We start from the raw sequence: 22774 nt of genomic DNA on the forward strand, positions 1-22774 counted from the left end.
GGGCTATGGATAGAGTTGTGCGCAGGAGGATGGACGTGCTGGAAATGAGATGTTTGAGGAAAATGTGTGGTGTGAGGTGGTTTGATCGAGTAAGTAACGTAAGGGTAAGAGAGATGTGTGGAAATAAAAAGAGCGTGGTTGAGAGAGCAGAAGAGGGTGTTTTGAAGTGGTTTGGGCACATGGAGAGAATGAGTGAGGAAAGATTGACCAAGAGGATATATGTGTCGGAGGTGGAGGGAACGAGGAGAAGAGGGAGACCAAATTGGAGGTGGAAAGATGGAGTGAAAAAGATTTTGTGTGATCGGGGCCTGAACATGCAGGAGGGTGAAAGGAGGGCAAGGAATAGAGTGAATTGGAGCGATGTGGTATACAGGGGTTGACGTGCTGTCAGTGGATTGAATCAAGGCATGTGAAGCGTCTGGGGTAAACCATGGAAAGCTGTGTAGGTATGTATATTTGCGTGTGTGGACGTGTGTATGTACATGTGTATGGGGGGGGGGGGGTTGGGCCATTTCTTTCGTCTGTTTCCTTGCGCTACCTCGCAAACGCGGGAGACAGCGACAAAGTAAAAAAAAAAAAATATATATATATATATATATATATATATATATATATATATATATATATATATATATATATATATATACATATGTGTGTGTGTGTGTGTGTGTGTGTGTGTGTGTGTGTGTGTGTGTGTGTGTGCGTGTGTGTGTGTGTGCATACGAATAAAAGACATATGTTATTGGAGATGTTGGATATATAAACATCATTATCTTAAGATGTGTGAGTAAGAAAAATAAACGAAGACCTCACTACAACTCGAAGGAATGGTATGATTCCAAGAAACTCATTTCAAAAATTTAACTTTTCATTTTGTTCCGAAAAGAAACAAAGAGTCGAGAAATCACTTTCATCTACAATCTGATGAGTCAGGAGAGATTTTCTTTTTTTTTTTTTTCTTTACAAAGCAGATTACGTGATGTAAGAGCTACGAGTTCTGAGAGTACCATTCTCGAGCTGCTGAAGAAAGTACTCGTCTTGCCTTACCTAGCTGTCGACGAAGTTGCCAAAGCAAGCAGTTACCTTGTGGGTTGAAGGTTGAACAAGAGCCGGCAATACTAACACTCACCTGAAATGTAATATAAAAGGAAAATGGTTAAGTTATATAACTGAATGTATCACACAGTTCATCTGATATATCTATTAAGAGTGTTTGGTGATCAATCACAAACTGTTATATCCAGATATATCGGTGATCCCTGCAAGACTGTCTGCTTTACCTGTTTTTGGAACACGTACAGAATAACATGTTGTCAACAAGTCAAGACTATAAAGCAATATATCGATTGTTGATGTTTAGAATGATATTTGCCACTAGAATACAGTATTGGCATCCTTTTTGAATACAGAAAATTGAACAAGTGCAAAAGGCTGTATCGGATGTAAGAGCCTTTCTACTAATGTAACCTACAGCATTTCCTGCATCTACTATGGAACTTCTGTATAGAAAGATTCTTTGTAATATTACCGTTCATATATAGATATTCTAATGCCACTAAGGCCAATGAAAACAGCCCTAAAATGCATAAAGAAATTCCAGTCCCTGACTGTTACTTTCATGCGTGCCTTCTAAGTGAGAAATTTAGAAATCTAAAGAAACAGTATTACCCAGTGAGAAAAGTTCTGAGGATAACAGACGTGACGATATGGTCCAGCTGTACCGAGGATGTTACAGTAAGAAAATGTAGTCCAGCAGTAACGGGGATGAGACATGCAAGAGATGTGGTCCAGCATTACCGCGGATGAGAGAGACAGATGGTGTGGTCCGGTGGTACCGAAGGTGAGAGAGAAAAAGCCCCTGGCCTGGCAGCACAGAGGATAAGAGCGAGACAGCATGTGGCCTGGTACGCTTAGAATGAGAGAAAGGCTGTAGGTGTGGAAGTGCAGTGGCTTCAGTCAGAACGTCGCTGAACGCGTCGCATCCTTCTGAACGCTACTCATACCCATAAGCCTTGTGAATCCTACTTGTGTTAAAGGCTGCATGAAACTGGCCTGAATTAAGTTCCCGCAACGTGTGGTGCAAGTTGTTAAGGATGCTTGTTGTTTGAGTGGTATTGCCAGCGAACAATGAGACTGGGTCAAGGCGGTGGAGCACAGTGTGTAATGTTGTGTTGCGTTCACCTTAAGCAACTCTGGTTTTCAGTGTTCCATTTCTGAAGGGAGACACTACAGAATGAAATCAAACAGAAAAACAACAGTAACGGATAAAGCGCGTGAGACGGACGAGAGTCGTCTTCCTCAACATGAAAAGTCTCGCGAGTCAATAGAAAAACATAAGCATGCATCACTGTTTGTATTTACTTTTTGGAAGAATTCCAGTCATAGTGTCAGCGACGGCACACTGAAACTTGAATTAGTATCTTATTTTCATGACAAAATCTAAGATGCGAAGAAATACATCAGTTTTGTGGTATTAATCAAAAGGCACTTCAGCTTTCGCCATAGAACTTGCCTAACCAGAGTGCTCTCTTAAGAAAGATGTTTAAGACTTTTCATTTCTATGATAACCGGAAGAAAAAGTATTTTAGTAGATTTTGAAGAGAGGAACTTGTTGATCGAACTTTACACAAATATGTCAGGGAAATATACCTATGAATTTATCGTATATTCCTGATTTAGATGGAGAAACAGAGTCATTGCCCTGCCATACAAGCTGGCAACTCTTTAACAACAACGGGTCTTAGTCGATCCACTCTATGACACCAGGTGGCAGCAGGAGGCGGGCCGCGACTTAACCCCAACGTCCTCTATTGACGCGAGTGGGAACTGCCATCCTACCATCTCCCACCCACAGGAGTATCTATTTTAGGAACAAAATGATTACACTGAGAGGGGAAACCAAATCTCTAAACCGATCTTTGAAAATTAATATTAGATAATACCGTATATTCCTTGTAGTCAGGTGAAATCGACAATAACCCCATCATGTGACGAAGCGTGTAAGATGTTCATGCGTTCTAATCCAACACCTTAGTTTGGGGTGAATTTTATACAGAGTCTCAATCGGATTCCCAAGCCAGCAGCATTCCTGATGGAGGAACATTACCGATGTGTGTGTGTGCTCCAGCGTCTCGTCAAACCAAGTCACTTTACCATATTGTGCAATCTGTCTCATTCTGTACTTTCTATACATCTGATCACTTAAAAGTGTTTTGTGTTCCACACACCGATTATATTTAAGTACGTTTCACATCACAGTGATGAGAAAGACGTAAGGTGTTGCGTGAGACACGCGACAGAAACTTCTCCGTCAGGACGAACATACAAAAGCAGAAGTCAAGCGTTGGGTGCTCTTAAGGGTGAGAGTCAGGCAGGAGACCTCAGAGTTCAGGTGGTATTGGAGTAAGGTCACGATGTGAAGCTAAATTCATTTTGTCTGATTTTAGATTCATTGTTGTCATTTCTTTTATCGCTGTGTGACGGCTCACAGCTGTTCTGTGAATAATGGGATGTTTGGCCTTGAACTCTAGAATAATGTTGATCATCCCTTGATGTGAAGGTATTGCCAGAATTGTCTGTTCTTGGAGATGAAGGTGGTTGTAGCACGTGAGGAAAAATTAATGCTTTATTCCACAGGGTATGCGTGCTACAAGACTACATCGGGACCAGTTTCCTGGGTGTGTTAGGAAATGAGTTTTGGGTAATTACGATTATCTTGCCACATACTGTGGAGCTGGATCAAGTGGGTCTGGCTGGCCTTGTGACAAGAGATGAACCAGCAGCGAGAAAAGACACAAGAAATTTCTTCTCATTCATAAAACTGGAAGCTGGACTCCGTTACTAAAAGAAGAAACAAGACGTTTCTTCTCATTCATAAAACTGGAAGCTGGACTCCGTTACTAAAAGAAGAAACAAGACGTTTCTTCTCATTCATAAAACTGGAAGCTGGACTCCGTTACCAAAAGAGGAAACAAGATTTTTCTTCTCATTCATAAAACTGGAAACTGGACGCCACTGGTCGCTGTAGAGAAATCCCTACCACCGCTTCCAGGCGCTACCATATACTCTGTACTCGCAGAATACTTCATCATCCCAACCTCCGTCCCTGCTCACTAAACGATACAATCACGATAAAAATCATTCAGATGTCGTAGCTTATCATGCTCTCTACCCGTTTTTGAACCTCTTACACTAACAGAGTCGGAGCGTTCGGGTGGTGATACGCGAAAAGAGGCGTCAGTGTAGCAGCCTTTGGCTCAACTCTATGGGATGTTCACTATACATACAGCCACCATATATCATATTAATGTAGTAGCCTTGAACCAGCTCAACGGGGGACGTTCGTTACACGCCTAGCCACTAGCAAATTCCTCAGTGTAGCACCCCTGGACCATCTCCAAGGAATGTTTATATGGTAGGTTCAGCCGTCAGCTAACTCTCCAAATCTGTCAGTCTGCTCACCCGCCCTAATCACTAGCCGGGGATATACTCAAGTGGCATTATAATCATATACCTACAAACCATCCCTTGAATACCTCTTGCGCTGGCTTTAAGGGTCTTGATTACTATATCATGCAAGGATTATGGACCTAAGGCTACCATAGATCTCTGCCAGCCGCATATGATTTACGAAAGCTCTTGACTCCAAAGGCAGCGTTATCATGATGAACAAAGGCAAAGGAATATATCAAAAGGGTTAGCTCCTGAAATATGAACAGTATATCTCCAGCAACTTTAAGACGTAGGGAGGTCACGTGGTATATGTGTAGCTAAGACTGAGAGCTGGGAGAGGACTGCATCTCCACAGTTATTTACTACTTACGTGGATGGATTGCACACAGCACGGCCACAGTATAGGTTTATTGAGGGTGATATAATCCGGGAAACACAGTACTTTGCTCAAAACTGCTATAAAGTCACTGATGTCTGGTATTTCGAAATTCTACCATATGTTTTAGTCCATGAAGAGCGCAATGACAGTTTCATTGCCTTGTAGAAGCCAATGAGGCAGGTCACATTCGGTTGGATGATACAGGACTTCGACTTAACGTAGTTCTAAAGCAAGAACTTAAAGCCCCCTCAAAGCAGCTCTCAAAACTTAAAACCCTTTCATAACAGCTCTCAAAACTTAAAGCCCCCTCAAAGCAGCTCTCAAAACTTAAAGCCCCCTCATAACAGCTCTCAAAACTTAAAGCCCCCTCATAGCAGCTCTCAAAACTTAAAGCCCCCTCATAGCAGCTCTCAAAACTTAAAGCCCCCACATAACAGCTCTCAAAACTTAAAGCCCCCTCATAGCAGCTCTCAAAACTTAAAGCCCCCTCATAACAGCTCTCAAAACAGTTTCAGTACATCTGGCATAAACCTGTAAAACAAAACTAATTGTCTTCAGCTCTCGATGTATGTGGTATGGGCTTTTTGTTTCAGCTTTTGGATATTCTAAAGAATCTGGAGATGATGGAGTAAACCCTGTTGACCCGTGAACCTTAGAAAAACTTATCATCTTGGAGCAGAGACAAAAATGGTTATCCACTTGAAACCAGACATTTTCAAATCTGATGATTAACAGTGACTGAAACATATCGAGGTGATGGCTTGCTGCTTTATGATCAGCATCAGTCTTCAGGGCTATCAGACAACTGTGACTGCAAGCGGATGACTTTATTTATGTTTTCTCCTCCTATGCACTTGTCTTGTGCTAGGAGTGCTGTAAATTAGTGACGAATCTCAAGGACGGGGAAATTGATCATCCCCAGGATACATCTACTCGTGATCTAATCGATACAGTGCACAAAAAGATAAAATGATAAGGCTTTCGATGTCTTTATTATAGTGGATGAAGCCATAGCGAGATATTATGAAACACGTTAAAAAACACTACTCAGACTCTTTTTAAAAGAGCAGCAAAGAAAACTGCAACCATTTACAATGTCGAGGGCATTCATGTTTGACAGTTATTAAATCCGATGACGTATATTGTTTGAAAGCAATAGTAATCTAATTTTCTTAGTGTTCATTGTGAGTTAATAATACTGCAGGGGATGATAATCATTATAATCCTGCTAGAGATAGTACGTAAGGTCCGGATTAATGCCGCTTTGATGCAACTTATTCGGTGATGACCAAGAGAGAACATCACTCTCATTATGGTAACAAGGAACGGGAATTGAGAACGATTGTTCCTCACAGCCACAGTGCATTCACTTGCTTTATTCTAAAGTCTTTTAATACATCATCCTAATAGCTTACTTCAGACTCGATAAATATTTGGTACCAAAAATATTTCTGACACTGAATGCGGTCTTTTTCCCCCCTGAGGGACTGTGCAATTGACATGTGTAAGTACATGAGTCATGTGAATGAACAGTGAAGTCAGGTGACCCTGACGCAGCCATGACTAGTGTTTTATTGGCTTTAAGACGAAGAGGAGAAGAACGTATTCACCCCTGATAGTTCAACAACATTTGATGATTACAATCACATTTGCTCTTAAGGCGAACTCAATTAACGCGTTTTTAGGTGTGACAGGGAGTCTGTGTTCTCGCACGAGACTGGTTTCGAGATGCGAAATTACTCATTTTTCGCCGGTATCCACATTTATCTGATAGGTTCACAGTGGTAAAAATTCGTCTATATCTTGCAAACTACTTAATCACCGGTTGATCACGATCGAAGATGAGATATCCTCCAAGACTGTGTCGTGAAGTTCTGACTTTAGATATGTCAAAAAATGGAAGCTGCAAACCAGTTCTCAAGAACAGCATTCCTCATGATTCCTCGAAATTTCAGCCATAAGAAACAAATGTTCGTCGCTTTGACGCTTTAATTTCACTCGTTCTACGTGGCAAGAAACTCATAATCGTTAAGGAGCTTAAAGGGTGCACATTAACACACTACTACATTTTCCACTGTCGACAAGAAGCAGTCCTGAGGTGTCCGGAGTTTACTACTGTAATGGATGGAGGACTTTCAAAGGGAACATCTTGACGGGTTGGCATTTACATCCTCTTCGGTGCGGGAAATATTACCGTAGGGGAGAGAGAGTCACTACGAAAGTTTGAATGTTCGTTAATGAGAACATTGCTTGTTCGTCTGTTCTATTTCATGATATCATTAACATCAGAAGCACCATCGTCATACACAACTTTATCACCAACACCTTCATCACTATCGTAAAAAAAAAACCACCCTCACCCCATCTTTACCAAGGCCACCATCACCAGCTCTAGAAACCATCACCACCACCACTCCACCATCACTATCACCACTTTCCACTTTGTCTTTTGACCTTCATTTTGCGCCTTTCACCACAACTAGAGTATAAGTTCCTTCTTACTTCGAGCCTCTACACTATCTCACCATTATCATCCTGCTGCATCACTCCCCACTTTCATCTTGTCTGTCCAATTCATGAGGAAATTTCCTACCACCCACTGCACCTCCTCATCGCCTCATTTGAAAAAAAATGAAGATCAATGACCCAATTTTGTTGAACCGCCTTTCAGACGCGGGTGGTCGTGGAGGGTGACACGAAAAGTGAATTAAAGTTCGTTGTAATCTTCTTTCTTGATATTTCTTTTAGAATTAGACTGACCTCAAGAGAAAAGAACGCACGTAAAACGTAAATTACCTATGTTTGAGCATAATGACGGAGCGCTCCAGAACTACTTAAACTGGGTGGTGGAAGTAATCATTTAATCTTCGCTCCAGACTAGTCGATAACGCCAGAGACTTCGTGACTCCAACACGCCAATGAAAGAACACTTCTTTTGTGGCTGAGTCGACGCCCCAGGGTCGATAACCTTACAAATCATCGTCAGTTATTCCCAGTTTACTACTTGGTAAAACTCTATTTGTTTTTTTTTTATTCACCATCTTTCACATGCCCAGATCTTCAAGCAGAAACTCATCTCACGACTTATTCTGATGGAAGGAATATAGTGTAGAACAGTGTGTTTTCCTTTTGTGTACAATGAGAACTTGACTTAATACCTTGAAAAGGCATTTGTACCTGAATGAACCCTTGGCACTTCGTAACCGCTTGCAGTTGATACACTTCACTTAGCCAGCCTGCACTATTGTTTAAGTTGTGGTTAGATCTTCATTTCAAACCCTATTATGTTACTCTCCAGGGTGAAAGAAACGTAGAGAGATAGGTTTTATGAAACAAATGATGGCCTTTCGAGAGCGAATCATGATGTGTGGTCACTGAGGGCCAGAAGACACACATCACTAGCATATTTTTTTCTTTCCATCAACGCTATATATATATATATATATATATATATATATATATATATATATATATATATATATATATATATATATATATATATATAAATATATATATATATATATATATATATATATATATATATATATATATATATATATATATATATATATATATATATATATATATATATATTCTTAAGAGTCCCTGGGGAAAATGAAACACGATAAGTTCCCAAGTGCACTTTCGTGTAATAATCACGATGCGATTGTCCAAGACCAAATGGCGTCCAAGCTAAGTCTCTTCGTTGTATATCAACTGACTGTTACATTTCTCTCTTGTGTCTCCCCTGATGATGTGAATATTATCTGATCCTTTCCAATACACACACCCACACACACACACACGCATATATATATATATATATATATATATATATATATATATATATATATATATATATATATATATATATATATATATATCTTAGCTTGAGCCAGATACCCAATTTATCCCTAGATGAGGAGGAACGACTGGGTTGGCTTCGAACTGTCTGCCACGATACGGCTTCGAACCTATATGCTCGACCCCGGGCGGCCAGTAAATGCATCACGGTCAGTTCTACGTGTCTTTCCATTGGGAATTCTATTAATGGTAATCACAACGTCTCGCTGTGCACATCTTTGCTCGATAGCCTCACTAACATTACATCTTTACGTGATCGAAGGCAATTCACTTTGTATAACAAAGCATCAGTTGATCGAGCAAAATGGAAATGAATTAAAGCCAGAATACTTCCAGATTACACACAGGGAACTGATGGATGGTGTTAGCAAGAATATACGTTTAACGCTCGTTTGGTTTCCATATTTTTTCTTCTCTTCTCCCGCTCGAAATTGTATTAATCAATTATTTTCAAAAGTCGGTCATTCATTAGACTGGCAACGTTGTTCTCACTTGACCTTCTGCCCTCCTCCTCCGGGTCCTAGTCAGACAAGCTACAACGTTGTTTCATCAGTGTTATCCATCAGCCCACACGAGAGCCTTTATTAACCCGCCCACATCTTCCCCTACCGCGAAATCACTTTTACCTTCTCTCTCTCTCGCTCCACCATTTCTGTTGCTCTCCCGCTTCCAACGTTCCTCCATACCCATTTCTGCCTCATTTCTGATATTTCCTTCCTTTTATGTATCATATTCTGTAATTAGTTTTCTCATTTTGCTTATTCTTAGTTCCCTAATATCTTTATTATCTCAAATGGCTCACTTCTCAGGTCTTTCAAACTCTTTGAACTCTCAGGTCTCTCGTTGTCCTTCATCTTTCATTCTTTCTAACGTTTCACGTCACTCATCTTCTACACACCTTCAGTTCTCAGATCTATTCCATCCATCCCCTACTTCTGCTACTTTCGTGTGGTCTCTCTCAAAGTTCAGCAAACAGTGACTATCATGTTGGAACCCTTTCATCATATTCTGTGGGTGGTAGCAATTTCAGGTGCTCCATCAAGACCAGATGCTTTGACTGACGAACAGATTCACAAGTGACCAGCTAGCTTATGATCGAGTAAATTTTGCTTATTAGAGACCGCCGAGGAATAACGCTATGTAATCTCAGATTTGGAGAAATCAAAAGTTACAGAATGACTAAAGTTTTGAAGTTATTAAGAAATCTCAGGATAATCAACAGTTAGGTGACAATATGATGGTATGTTACGCTTCTTTAATCTATTGCTGATAGAGACGTATCGCTAATATAACTCGCGGCGCAAGTGACCAGATAGATCGTGATAGGTAAGTCGTATCCACAGGCAAAGTGAACAGGTCTTACCTACGAGTCATGTTCCACGGGTCGTATTCATAGGTCATGGTTAAGTTGTGCGTTCAGAGTTATTTTCCAAAGCCGTAATCAAAGGCCGTGAGCTACAGGTCTCATCGACGAAATGTGGTCGATACTTCTTTGTGCACCACAATTCGCTCCTCACAAGGGCTCGTTATTACACGACCTCTTCTTCTTCAGGCCGTATTTACGAATCCTCTCATGAAGATAATATGCTTCTCCTCTCGTAACTATAATACCATCGAACCAGGGTTATCCGTAGTTATAATGAGTGATGAAGCTGCCGGCGTCTCAGGGTGCCCAAACATTATCAGCTGCTGAACGGGCCGTTCCCCTACACTGAACCTATGTGAAATTTTTATCACTTTTCCGTTAAACATAACTTGGCCTGCGCAATCAGGTTCCTTATCCTACTACTTCATGAAGACTGATGCGGGCTAGAAATTCAGTACTAGTTCCACACGCTGAAAACTCACATTCTTACTTCGATAACTAATGACATATACAGTTCTAATTACAGAAGCAGGTATCTGGTCACGCAGCGAACTTGAAGGGCCGCGGGGCAAGCAAGTAGAGATGACTGCACTGCTTCCCCCCCTAAACTCAATAAAACTACACAGCATATAGGTGTTTTTGTGAGGCACTCCCATGTTGTGTAATTAATTGCAAAGAGGGCGAGTCTTTATTTCGATGGGAGAACGACCTCAGCCAGAGAAGAGCAGAAGGGACGGGTGCTGACAGAGTTCCGTCTCCCTCTTTTTTTACGGGTTTCATAAGTGGTAAGTGAAGGGGCAAAATCTCTCTCTCTCTCTCTCTCTCTCTCTCTCTCTCTCTCTCTCTCTCTCTCTCTCTCTCTCTCTCTCTCTCTCTTCTCTCTCTCTCTCTCTCTCAACAACAACAACAGGATTCATATCAGGAAGGACTCATAGTAAACGAAGATGAGGAACCGATTATGGATGATAAAAGTGTAACAACAAACCCTGAATTCTTCTTCACCTCTGCTTTTATATTTGAAAGCAGCAACATGAATTTAGAGATAGTGATTCATAGTATGCACTGGATGTGACAATTTATCGTCACAGTTAAAGAAGTACTACCACAGATACAAGATAAAGCTCAATAAAGTCCAGGTCCTGGTCGTTTCCATCAACGACCAATCAAAAACGTCAAACATGAAATAACTAAACCGCCAATATATATTTTCAGTAAGTATCCCCAGGATAGAAACAGAGAATGGAAGATATATTAAAAACGGGGAAGCCGTGAAATGCCTGGTCATTGCCGTCCTATTAGCTACGCATTAGTTATATGAAAGCTTCTGGAGTCGATTATCAAAGATAAAATCCTAGCCTATCTTGAAAAACATTGTATGATAAGTAATACATGGAACGGATTTGGAAAGAACAAATCACTCCTTACAAACCTCATAGAATTTTGTCATAAAAAGCTTATCGCCAAGGCTTTGGGGATCACTGGTAACGTAGGAAACTTGACAGAAGCTGTAGAAGTAATACGAGGGAAAGAGTCGTAACGAATAATGAATCACCACAAGTGGGGTGACCCGGAGGTCCATCCTGTGACCTACACACTTCAGCATCTATAAGACTGACATTGATGTGCGGCTGAAGAACTTAGGGTCAAAATTTGCAGATGTTACAAAGACAGGCAACGCCATATCAACTGAGAAGTCATGCTAATGATACAAGAGGAACTAGATAAACTAGCTTAATGGTTAAGATAATGGCAAAAAAATACATTTAACGTTAATGAATGTCAGCAGTTGCAAGTAGAAAATCTCAACAAATAATCTTATGATAAACTGATGGTCCACAAGACATAAGACCCCTTGTGTGAGGGATCTAAGGGTTATTGTCATTAACAACTTTAAATTTCCCCAGCATTTGACGAAGCACCCAAGAAAGCAAACAAGCTGTTAAGATTTACTGAGATTTATATACAAAAGAAAGGATGCAGTATTGCTTCTATTCTTCAGTCTAGTTAGACCTCCACTTCGAATATGCAGCGCAGTGCTGTGGCAACCCTCTGGAAATGATATTCCTAAATTAGAAAAAAATGAGACGAAGAGCAGTGAAAACGATTCCAGTCTTACGTAACAAACTATATGAAGACAAGCTGGGAATTTTGAATTTGTTCTCTCGAAACAAGAGGTGGCTTCGATGAAAGTTGACAGAATGTTCCGAAATACTTAAAGGGTTCAACAATTTCGATATAGATAACTTCTTTACTTTCGCACTGTGCTACCAACGAGAGAAAATGGATGAAAACTCAGGGGGTCACCACGTTCAATTGGACAGCACGAAAAGTTTCTTTACTAATGACATATCGACACATGGAGTAAGGCTCCAGAATATGATCATCGCAGCAACACAATGATGTTCAAAATTGGGTCCGTTCATCGCTGGTTACTCTCCGATAATGAATAATACTTGTCATCCATTGACCGCGCCTCCTCCATATATATATATATATATATATATATATATATATATATATATATATATATATATATATATATGTGTGTGTGTGTGTGTGTGTGTGTGTGTGGAAGGGATACATGTGTCTGGGAAGGGATGCATCTCATACTCATATTCATACTATCTACTAACTTTCTTGAAAAAGATTCCCTTCAGACAATTCAACTCTGCAAGATGCTTCTACCTGTTTCCTGTACTGCTTGCTGACGGAAGGAGAGTGTCTCTACTTTTCTATAGTTTCCCTTTTCTGCTTTTAAGGGGACTGCATCTTTGCCAGTAGTGTACAAGCAGAACCGTCTCGCTTGGACCATGGGGGGTCTGTGTGGTCTATGTATCTCAGTAAATCTATGTAACTCTCTCCATCCTTCTTCAGCCCAGTCAAACAGATCTAACACCTGCTACGTAAGATATTACCTCTATGCAAGCCAACGTTCTGCTATCAACTGTTTTCCAAGAAGACACTCGTTTTACTTTATAAAATCACTGCAAAGGCATATCAATTACAATCCATATACACCTCCCTAATTTCTTTACATCTCAATACCTTCCTCAAGTAAGTGTTAACAATTATGAGCATCACGTATAACGTCAGTGTTCCACTCAATGGGTCGATCTGCTCCCCACTGAATATCTCACCTATGATACGGGTTTAGACAGACTGTTGTTTAAACTCGTTTCGGGTCTCAGGTATGGGTGGGCAAACCCCCTTTTTTCTCTAACCTCTATTCCTTAATCTGTACTCTCAGTTATATCATTAACTTCCTTATGACATGATTACTGGTGCAGTAGCATGATTATCGTCCTGAGTGTGAAATTTCGTATAATTCACTATAATACATCTTGCGTAAGATTGTTTATAAGAACCAGTCAGGCTATTGGGTGTAGGCTGAGCTGGTCTCCGACAGATGGAAAAGTCTGGCTTAACTTCACCTCATCAATGATTTATGGAAAATTGATTAATAAGAAGCCACAGTCCCAGACGAGTTTAATGAGGAGGTGTGATACAAGATATGATGAGGTTTATGAGTGGTGTAGAAACGTGTGTCTCGGGACCTTGCCTGGAATCATTACTGCCGCTGTGTAGACTTTTCTGATGGTGTGGCAGACTGGTTCTCGAAACCTCGGGTCAGCCATTACTTCCACGTGGTGAACACCTCTGGTGGTGTGGCAGCCTGGGTCTCGGGCCCTTGGCTACAGTCATTACTGCCACAGTGTGTGGACACCTCTGGTGGTGTGGCAGCCTGGGTCTCGGGCCCTTGGCTACAGTCATTGCTGCCACAGTGTGGACACCTCTGGTGGTGTGGCAGCCTGGGTCTCGGGCCCTTGGCTACAGTCATTGCTGCCACAGTGTGGACACCTCTGGTGGTGTGGCAGCCTGGGTCTCGGGCCCTTGGCTACAGTCATTGCTGCCACAGTGTGGACACCTCTGGTGGTATGGTAGCCTGGGTCTCGGAAGGGTACTGGATTAGTATGAAGAGCTTCAGGGGGTAAAGAAATATTTGTCATCTAAAGTAGATTCAGAGGAAAGACGAGAACCAGAGAGAGATGCTTTGTCTACGGGAGGGTCTGATATAGTGCCGTCAAAGGGAAAAGTGAAGGAAAGGTGGGGCGATAAAAGTTGATAGCGATACCCTTAGCTAAAGGCCAGAAAGACCTATCAGCTGTTCCACGGGAGAGGTTGTCACACTTTCTTTGAATAAAGAACGCTTCGTTTCATGGAAAACTTACATCCAGTGATTACTGGCAGTGATATGCTGGAATGAGAGTCAGAGGAAGGAGGGATTTTCCAGGCCTGATATACCTGATCCCTTGCCTGAATGGCTTTAGAACACGAACGGTTGAATCCTGGATTGGAAGAAGAGGTCATCTTGAAGGAAGAGGAGATAAATGCTTCCATTCCACAACAATAACTTCCGCTATGCGTTTAGTGGTGACAGAAGCATCACCACATAAGCGACAGTAATATACCCAAGAAAAGTCAGAAAAGAATTTCCAAAAGTTATTCCAGTCAGCTTTGTTGAGATCCCAGTATTTACGTTTCGGAGCTGCTGGAGGGGAAGGTGTTACTAGAATAGATAGATATATGAGAATGTGGTCGTATGATCCAATTGGAGGCGAGATTGTGTAGCTACAGCGCGAAAGATTAGAGGTGAAAAACACATTCAGAATAGTAGGAGAGTGGTCACAACGGTCAGGAATATAGATATTTCATACTTCTTAAGGTATTTTATCATACCTTTCCCTATCTAGAGGAGGCTGCTGTGTTACAAGGAGTTAGTATATCGATGTCTGATACTGAGGGAGAGAGAGAGAGAGAGAGAGAGAGAGAGAGAGAGAGAGAGAGAGAGAGAGAGAGAGAGAGAGAGAGAGAGAGAGAGAGAGGACGTAAAAGGTTTGGTAGGGAGGTTGCAACAAAATTCAGCGAGAGCGCGCAAATGTGATAAAAAAGAAAAGAAAGCATACCACATAAAGAATATGCGAATCATAAATTTCAGGTAGAATGTCTCTTCATGTCTCATCAAGGATTAAAGTTTAAATAGTATATATAAGAAGGAATGAGACGCTTGAATAATAAGGAGCTCTTCCTCTCCAGGTAACCTTCGTGAGTCAACCCTGAAATTGTAGCTTCGTCAGAAGTAATGGTGAGTACTGTGACTGGCGCGAAATATTAGCGAGGATTCTTGCTTAGCGCGCTATAAAGATGGAAGAGATAATGACATTCCCTGATAGCTAATCTTCGAGGTCATGATTGCTAAAGTAAAGAATGTGGGTGTTCTGGGGCACAGACAAAAAGATTTGTTTTAAACTTAAGCAGTGGAGGAGGTACGTTTCTTTATATTCTTCTATGTCAGTTTGCCTCTTTTTTTACCCTCATAACAGCTGCTCACGTCCTCCACCAAGAGCCACAGACTATAGACGTAGTATTACCAGCTGATTAGGGCGATGACTGTGGTTTAGTAATAGATATTTTGCTGAATACATCCGGGGCTCTTTTATTTTCGGAACTATGAATGCGTTGCAAAGGCGACGACATTTGACTAATATGGAAAGAGCAGTGTTACTAGCATTCGGACATAGATGTTGTGGTGACAAACAAGGATATCAACAGCGTTAGTGGTTACACTGTAAGAGATGCAGTCCATATCTAATCTGATACCAGCACTTTACTTGAAGGGCTGCATTGTCACAAAAGATGTACAAATCTTATAATTGATTAATCACCTGCATTTCATTGGCAGTCATCATGGTAGGTAGAGAATTTTGATACGGAGATGAACACTGCTATCCTAATTAGGTGGTCGCGTCGGACAGATACTGTTTTTTGATAGGAAGTAACTCACAAGGAAGGTATGAAAAATGAGGAGAGGACGCTAATGTTGATTAAATGGTACTGGTATTAGGATGGAGATACTAGTTTTTGAAAAGGACCTACTGGTGTTTGGAGGGATGGGAAATATTTTCTAGAGTGTAATATTACAGAGAAGACGAGTGTGTCTAGACAGGAAGTGTCATTATGAAAATGAGGCCTACATCATACCGTAGGTCTTTGTTTTTATTTTTTCGCTTCTTATGATACCGACTTCAGTTTTGCTTAACTTTCCGGTACTGTGTATCTAAAGTTGATGCCCGGGTGCAGGCTGGAGCAGCAGTGACTGTGCGGTCAGGAGTATGACTGAGGCTGGCATTGCCAGCGGCGTGACCTGTTAGCCTTCAGTCTGACTTAAGTGCAAGTGTTGTATTGTTTGTTTGGCTTGAAGCTTGACTGACTGGTATATTCCGTGGCGTGATATGTCATCCAGCGGTTTGGCTGATGTACAGGGACTAGGGGGTACGTGTCAGTGAACTGATCTGTCACCATTCAATGATCGCGAGGCACCGTCAGCACACGGGAGAGATCGTCACCTCTCACAGCAATGCGTCACGATGTCGCAATTATTCTGATGGTTTGAGGTGTAGTCGTAAAGAGTTTGCCAAACCTGCGTAAGAGTTCCATGATGATATGGCAAGACCAAGACACAGACCCCGACCAGTATGTGTATGGCAAGGCCATGCGATTCACAGCCATCTCCATGCTCATCTCCATTCACGTGAGCGTCTTACCAGAAGGTGAAAAACGAGGATGAATACATTAGATTACGAAAGGGACCTAAACAGATTCCAAAGTTGGTGTGATACGTGGTTGATGAAATTAACTCAAGTAATTTTTAAGATAATGAGCATGAAACACAGGAAAAGAAGGCCTCAATTAGAATATTATTTAGCAGGAGATCAGCTTCAGGACTTTGTGTGTGAGAGGGACGAGGGTTGATATTATCTCTAACCTGTTGTCATATTCCCATCTTCCGAGAATACAGCAGGAGACAAACTGTCTACAGGTAAATATCAGAACAGTTCTCAAGTACGGATATGGAAATATTTTGCAAACTGCTCACGTCCTACAGAGGGTGAAGACCAGGACATGCTTCAAGGTTTGGTGACTGTACCTAAAAAAAGCACAAAGGTTTGCCCACCATAAAAGAGAAGTGTAAGGAGTGACCGACCTTATCTTAACCTTTAGGCTTTTAAACCAATGATGATGTTAGGGGTGAAGAGTTCGGCGAATGATATAGGGACAGAACAACAAAAAAGCTTATCATGATATTAAGCAATAAAAGAAGAACTAACTTAAAGCAGTTTTAAAGAAGTGATCTTATCGAACAAGAATGGTCAATGAATGGAATGAACTGAAAGAACATGTGGTAAATGTGGACAGTATACAGAAAGTTAGAAGGTTTTTACGATGGTAGAGAATGTTCAGGAGACGGTGCCCCAAGACTGTAAAACCCCCTCCTCGAATACTACAAATCGTTGATTAGAAGTAGGTAATTACACACGAGCCTCCGTTGTATAGGGGTTAGCATTACTAACCATGAGTCAGCACGGGCCCACCCAAGGCAGGGCACGCACGGATTCAATTCCAGGAAGAAGGAAGTCAGGCCATATCTAACCCAGGTGTTCATCCTTCCCTATAGGCTGACCCGTATGTGGGTACCTGGCTGAGGTTGGAGGATGTGTGTGTGTGTGTACATATACATGGCTAAGAAACGCGGCAAGTTATCACACACACACACACACACACACACACACACACACACACACACACACACACACACACAAACACACACACACACACACACACATACACACACACACACATGCATGAAATAGTCTGACATCAGCCAATAACGGATGGAAACTAAAGGAACGTGAACGGTTTATAAACAACCATACTCCTCTTCTGCGTCAGTCATCTCTCCCATGAAGACGCACCCTCAGTTCATGAGACACCACTAGCTTTCCATCTGCCAGACACCGACCCACCTTGACACCACCAGCCTCCAGGCCTGTCATCCACCCATAATATCCTGAGCCATTAGAAGAACAATTCGCCAGATGGTTACACACCCTCAAGGAGAACTGCTTTACTACATCCATTAACATACCCATGAAACTCTACAAAAAAAGTTTCCCACCCCCGAACCAGCCAGACTCCTCTGCTGTATCATCAATGCTTCCCTCCATCAGTCAAAATGCTCCGCTGATTAGAGAATTTCATGTCCTCCATGTTTTCATAATGATCTGCGCTCCACTCTCTGTGAATGCTCTGTGTTTAATTAGGCTTCCACACATAGAGCAACCAACTTTTAATTCTTCCCAGGTAGATTTGATGATAATAATGAAAATAATGATGATAATAATAAAATGGTAATAATGATAATAATATTGATAATAATAATGATAATAATAATAATAATAATAATAATAATGATAATAATAATAATAATAATAATAATAATGATAATGATAATAATAATAATAATGATAATAATGATAATATATATAATAATAATAATAATAATAATAATAATAATAATAATAATAATGATAATAATAATGATAATAATAATATGATAATAATGATATAATAATAATGATAATAATAATGATATTAAAACAATGATATAAATATAATGATAATATAATAATAACGATAATAATATATAATAATAATAATAATATAATAATAATAATATATAATAATAATAATAATAATAATATGATAATAATATTGATAATGTGATAATGATGATAATAATAATGATTATATAATGATAGATAATATGATAATATAATGATAATGATATCAACACACACAAAACACACACACACAACCCCAAAACCACCACGCCACCTGTTGGGGTGTGCTGACGTGTCACAAATTCTTAGTAAACGATTCATGACAATTAAACTTCGTGTTCTCCAGCGCTAGGTGAAGCAATCCAGACACTCGTAAACTCAGACGAGTATGGCGACACTCCATGACTCATGTCCCCCACAGTATTTATCGTAATACAGATTGGGAGGCACAGAGACTCTGACATATAATTCTCGCACACCTTACTGCAGGCATTACCTACTCATAACCTCACATCCTCTGCACATATAGTGTCTTGCACGCGGACACATTCGCTTTCTCACAGTCCTCTTGTGCTTTTTTTCTGTGCATGCATCACGTCGCACACTCCAAGCAGATTTGAGTAAACCATTGCTAAGAGACATGACCACACCCCGTTATTGGACCAGACAACCCATAAGAAACATCGTCAAGGTGTCCCCACAAAAAAAAGGACAAAAAGAAATATTACCACATTCGTGGCCTTGGGATTAGTCTGGTCACAAAGATTCTGTGAAAGATAGAAGATATCATTAAGTTAAAGAAAAAATAGAGGGGGTAGGATGAGGAGAAGGGAGAGAAAGAGAGAGGGATTAAAAGCACATGGACAATGACGCCAGAGGAAATATAAACAACAAGAGGGAGGAGAAGTAGCGAAAACGAACGTGAAAATTGAAGCAAGGATCCGCGAATACAGACATTAGTGGGTTGTAGTGTCCACGGAGATAATGCATTACATTATTACCTGAACACAGACTGAAGAAAATGTATTACAACCTGTCTCTCATTTGTTCCTCTGTTTCTCTTGTCACTGTAACTAGCGATCACGGAATAGTTTATGTGTGTGTGTGTGTGTGTGTGTGTGTGTGTGTGTGTGTGCGTGTGTGATATTATTATCATCATTATTATCATCATTATCATCATACTATTATTATCATCATTATCATCATCGTTGTTATTATTATCACTGTTATCATCATAATCATTATTACTATTATTATCATTATCATTATTATCATTATTATCATTATTAGTGACGCTAATATCCTAGAGGGTCTGAGCTACAGGCAGAGCCATCTGGTCCATCCTGACTATGTGTTCTTTGAAAATGTCACAGATTTCATCCTGTCGTGATGTCACATAAGGCACCCCGGATACTTCCTCAAAAAACGTACACCACAGAGATGTTACAGCCATGAAGATTACAAGGACAAGAAATAAACCATGAACATGACGGAGGAAGAGTGTCATGAGCTATGTACAAAGATTTTCTATGTTACGAACATAACTCCTCATCCTTGTGAAGAGGCGGAGAGTGTCTGTGTCACGTTAAGATTTCTTTTTATATTCCTCTGCCTCTCTCACTGTGGCTATCATTCTCTCCCTCAGTCAGTCTATCCCTTTATCCTTTTATCTACTCTCTTCATCACTTACCATCTTTCGTAGTTTGTTAGTTTAGTAATAGGAAAACATACGTATACATACCTTTATCCAGTTGTCCACTCGAGTGATCTGATAGGAAGAAAGACACTGTGATGAGAAGCTTTTTGACATAGGGCCACTGTAGTGGCAATGGAAAGCAAATAAACAAATTAATGACCTTATGCATTTTCGGCGTTGAATCGCCACAAATTTGATGAGATCAATACATTATTGTGACATTGGAAGTAATTGTTAATGATGACACAATAGGGATACTCTTGAACTTGATACAGTGATGGAACGAAGTAAAAGTTTAAAGCCAGTGATAGTATCCTCGTTAGCATAACACTTACTGAAGGCTACAGAGAGAGAGAGAGAGAGAGAGAGAGAGAGAGAGAGAGAGAGAGAGAGAGAGAGAGAGAGAGAGAGAGAGAGAGAGAGTGAGAGAGAGAGAGAGAAAAAAAAGCTTCAGTATGCGACGAACATTCTTGTGCTTTGTATATGATGGATCCCAGCTCCCCGTACAAAGTCTCGCCATCTGGTATCCTCCAAAGGTCCAACAGGAACCTGGACATTTCTTTACGATCCTCCGTTTTTATCAAGGTCCAAGTGAGTGTAGTGTGAAGCCATAAAGTTTTTACTGAGCTACGTGCTGTTCAAGGCCCCAAGAGTTTCACAAACACTGCATCATTATGAGACTGGTTTTCCAAACGCGGGAGAAGAAGATGGAGACAACGAAAAGAGGAACAGGAAGAGGGAGAGAGGCCTTGTAGGGGCAGATAAGGATGAATAGAAAAGGACGTATGAGAAGACTAGAAGCAGAATGTATGTGAGGAGAAGGAAAGTTGGGTGAAAGACGACAAAACAGGAAAATGGATGAGGATAAGATAGCTTGGGAGATGAAGGGAATGCAGGAGGAGAGGATAAGGATATAGAAATCATTTAACAGGAAGGAAGAAGAGAAAGGTGACTTTCTGACAGGATAGACGGGATATTTACCCACCCTGAATTTTGATAATTCTCTTTAGACTTCTAAAATGCCAGGTGTTCTCAGCCCTAAAGGATAACCTTCAACGCCATGACCTTCACACCATCAACAATATGACCTTTGATTCATTATGCAATTCTAGGCTTAACACATTTAGTGCAAATCTTATGAGTCAGTTGACTATCAATGTCGTAGCTACCCAGCTTGTCTGTACGGCAGGGCCGATCATACACATCCTTGTTGTTCTCCAGAGTCGCCTTAGATGAAAGAAAAAAATATATATGATTTTGACACGATGGGATGTGACTATAGTCAGGTTTTATGATCTCTTAACGCTGGTATTCGGTTGACAACTACATGACTCATCATGACATCACTATACTCACAATATATTAGAAAATGCATCCTAAGGTAGGCCGAGGGGGAAGAGGGGTTGATTAATACTTCTCTAATGCAACTGACATTAAAGACTTTTACCCCTAAAAAAAAGATCCTTGAGTGTTTTCCTGTTTGTTGACTACAGTGATTGCTAATACATATGTGCATCGTATACAAGTCTACTTCTTGTACATTCTTCTCTTAGTGGACAGAGACAACCACTGCCACCAGAACTATTTTCAGTAGTAGGAGATACTCTCTAGAATATACTTGCATCCGGAGTGGAGAAAATGTTGAACAATAGCATGAATATCATATGTGAGGACGAGTGGTGACCGACTGACTGGTTACTACTGTCGTCCTGCAGAGCTGGCCACTTGTACATACCGACCTATAGGGCAAGTTGTGTTGACGCCACCAAACCTTGCGTCTTTCTGCCTGTTATCGTCATATGGGTGAGGTTCGTGTTCTTGCTGTTGTCGTCCCTCTTCTCCCTTGTGCTGTAACGGATGCATCTCTTTCTATTTTACTGCTGTGACAACTGCCGTTCCGCTTCATTTTCTCCCAATGTCAGTCTCTCCTCTGTTGTTCTGGTCGTTGCTGCCGTTCTTCTTTTGTTGTGGCTGCGATCTTCCCTCCTTTACTACAACCCGCGCTTTACAGTTCCTCCACTCTCGTTGTGACCATTACATTACATCCTCAGCTGCTATGTCTGTTGCCATTCCTACTCCTATGTTCTTTCGGTTCTCGTCAGTCTTTTGCTGCTGCTGTGGCTGTTTTTGTTATTTGTGGTTACTGTTTTCTCTCTATTCCAGCGGTGGCTGTTATTAGTCTGCCTCTGCTGCCACTTTTTGTTGCTGCCAATTCTTCTCTCTTGCTATGGCCGTTGCTTTCTCCTATCTACTATCGAAAATGTTCCTGTCACTCTTGGTGCTTCTCCTCTGTTGTATCATCTGCGGGAATGTTGCTATATCTTCTCTATTGTTACTCTTGTTGTTGTGGCTGTCCCTTTCCTTCCTCTACTACTGCAGCTGTTGCTGTCTACGCATATTGTCGTGGCTGTTGTGTTCTAGATTATGTGGCTGTCCATCTATTGCTATCCTCCCTCCTCCTCTTTTTTGTGTCTAATGCCCGAGTGTGAGTTTAGCTTTATCATATCTTTCATCGTGAATGGTTTTCTACATAAGAGCGGTTGGTGTTGGCTCCGTCT

The 22774-nt window shown here is 40.9% G+C and overlaps 1 protein-coding gene across 5 annotated transcripts in view; it reads right to left on the reverse strand.

The window, feature by feature from the left end:
* Positions 1 to 22774, reverse strand: part of LOC139755026 (paired box protein Pax-2-B-like) — a 504237-nt gene that overhangs the window by 60620 nt on the left and 420843 nt on the right. For all 5 annotated transcript variants that reach the window (XM_071672966.1, XM_071672968.1, XM_071672964.1 and 2 more), the window contains one exon: positions 20262 to 20288. In XM_071672966.1, the coding sequence (XP_071529067.1) occupies positions 20262 to 20288 (27 nt within the window). The remainder of the gene's footprint in view (positions 1 to 20261; positions 20289 to 22774) is intronic.

The sequence above is a fragment of the Panulirus ornatus genome, chromosome 18, assembly GCF_036320965.1.
Source record: "Panulirus ornatus isolate Po-2019 chromosome 18, ASM3632096v1, whole genome shotgun sequence".
NCBI classification, from domain to species: domain Eukaryota; kingdom Metazoa; phylum Arthropoda; class Malacostraca; order Decapoda; family Palinuridae; genus Panulirus; species Panulirus ornatus.